The sequence below is a fragment of the Echinops telfairi genome, unplaced genomic scaffold, assembly GCF_000313985.2.
Source record: "Echinops telfairi isolate 266 unplaced genomic scaffold, ASM31398v2 ScPeMD7_3533;HRSCAF=4204_0, whole genome shotgun sequence".
NCBI classification, from domain to species: domain Eukaryota; kingdom Metazoa; phylum Chordata; class Mammalia; order Afrosoricida; family Tenrecidae; genus Echinops; species Echinops telfairi.
Window position 1 is genome coordinate 91,389,522 of NW_022107431.1, and position 1,548 is coordinate 91,391,069.

The following is a 1,548-nucleotide window of genomic DNA, read 5'->3' on the forward strand; positions in this document are numbered from 1 at the left end:
ACATGAAATCACCGTTACTTAAACAATGCCCTTTAAAGATTTTCAATTTTACTTTAGAGTCACATGCTCATACTGAAAGAGCTGCACCTGGCTCTCCAGCTGCAGTCTGCCAACCCCTGGTAGAGGGTAGACAGGTATTAACTTGGATAAAGGGGACAGATAATATTCTACAAGAGAGAGAAGGGACAAAAAGGAGGGGAACAAAGCAAGCTATTAGAAGGTGAGCTAAGTTGTTTGAATTGCTGAGTTAAAACAACAAAATCACTCAAAGCTCACTGCCATCAAGTCAGTGCTGACTCACAGGGACCCTACTGGACAGTTCTGAGACTGTAAAGCTTTGTGGGAGTAGAAAGCTCCGTCTTTCTCCTTACACTAGCCTAATTCACAATACAAAGTTAAGGATAAATATAAAAAGAATTAACCACTAAAATAGAGATATAATGAACTAAATTACCTAATATTAAACATGAACTTTGACTTCCCTTTTGTGTATGGGGCTCATCAATGACATTTTGACAGAACAGTACTACCAAATCACATCAACAAACCTTTAAGGTTGGGGTTCTTCTCTTTCAGCAAACAGCCTCAGATGCCTGTAAAATGCCTGACAAATATTCCAGAGGCATCTGACAAGCGTGACCTTTTTATTTTCCGGTGAGACTCCCACCATGAGTCTCATCCTCCAACGGCAAATCAGGCCACGCTAGAAGCCAGTGTCAGAGTGCCTCAAGGAGCAGGGCGGAGGGCGAGAGAGCACACGTCGGCCAGCAGGGGGCAGGTCAGAGAGAAGGAGCAGAAAGAGGACAAGGGGCAGGCCGGAAGCCTGCACACGAGTGACACTCACCTGGTGAGTGCTGTTAGAGCCCGTCATCCAGAAGTGAAAAAAAGGGGGCCTTTCCTCCTCCTCAACACTTCAGCTATGCAATGCCACCAAACCAAATGATGTGGAACCAAACCAAACAAAAACACAGACGACTATGTTAAAAGTGCCTTTTGTCCAGAGGCAGTCACCAAATTCCTTTTTAACCAGTTTATTGATGATGTTTAGTCCTATGAGCAGGCTAAGAGTGCGGTGCCTATTCATGAAAACACAGTGGTAAAATGGCCTTTGTGGTTATAAGGGAACTATCTTTAAGTAGCATCTTGCTGAACAACGCCCTCTACATGTTTCCATAAGGAAAACAGGATACAGGAATGAAGGGCAGGTGCGTAGGGTCCTCCGTGACCACATTCAGATACCTAAGACAAGCTGCAGAGCTTCGAAAGCATTTACACTGCTTCCTTCAACACTAACAATAGCCTTAAGACGTAAAAAGGAAAGATGTCATTAATTCATTTTGCAGGAAAAGAGGCCCAAACAACTAAATAAGTAAAGTTTAAAACTAGTGGCAAATAGAATGAAAACTGGAATGTATGTCTTTACACTTCTCACTTAGTGTATTACCAATTTACTAATTTGAAACATATTGGAAAACTCAGGAATTTGTGTTTCTTTAAATTTTGCTCTGAATCTCCATATTTCTACTGAAATATAATAAATATTTTTAG

General features: G+C 41.6%; 1 protein-coding gene across 1 annotated transcript in view; it reads right to left on the bottom strand.

Annotated features, from left to right (window-relative positions):
• LOC101643967 (cytochrome b5 reductase 4) overlaps nt 1–1,548 on the bottom strand; it is a 91,931-nt gene that overhangs the window by 7,616 nt on the left and 82,767 nt on the right. Inside the window, 1 exon segment of the mRNA XM_045294648.1 lies at nt 88–99. Within this exon segment, the coding sequence (XP_045150583.1) occupies nt 88–99 (12 nt within the window).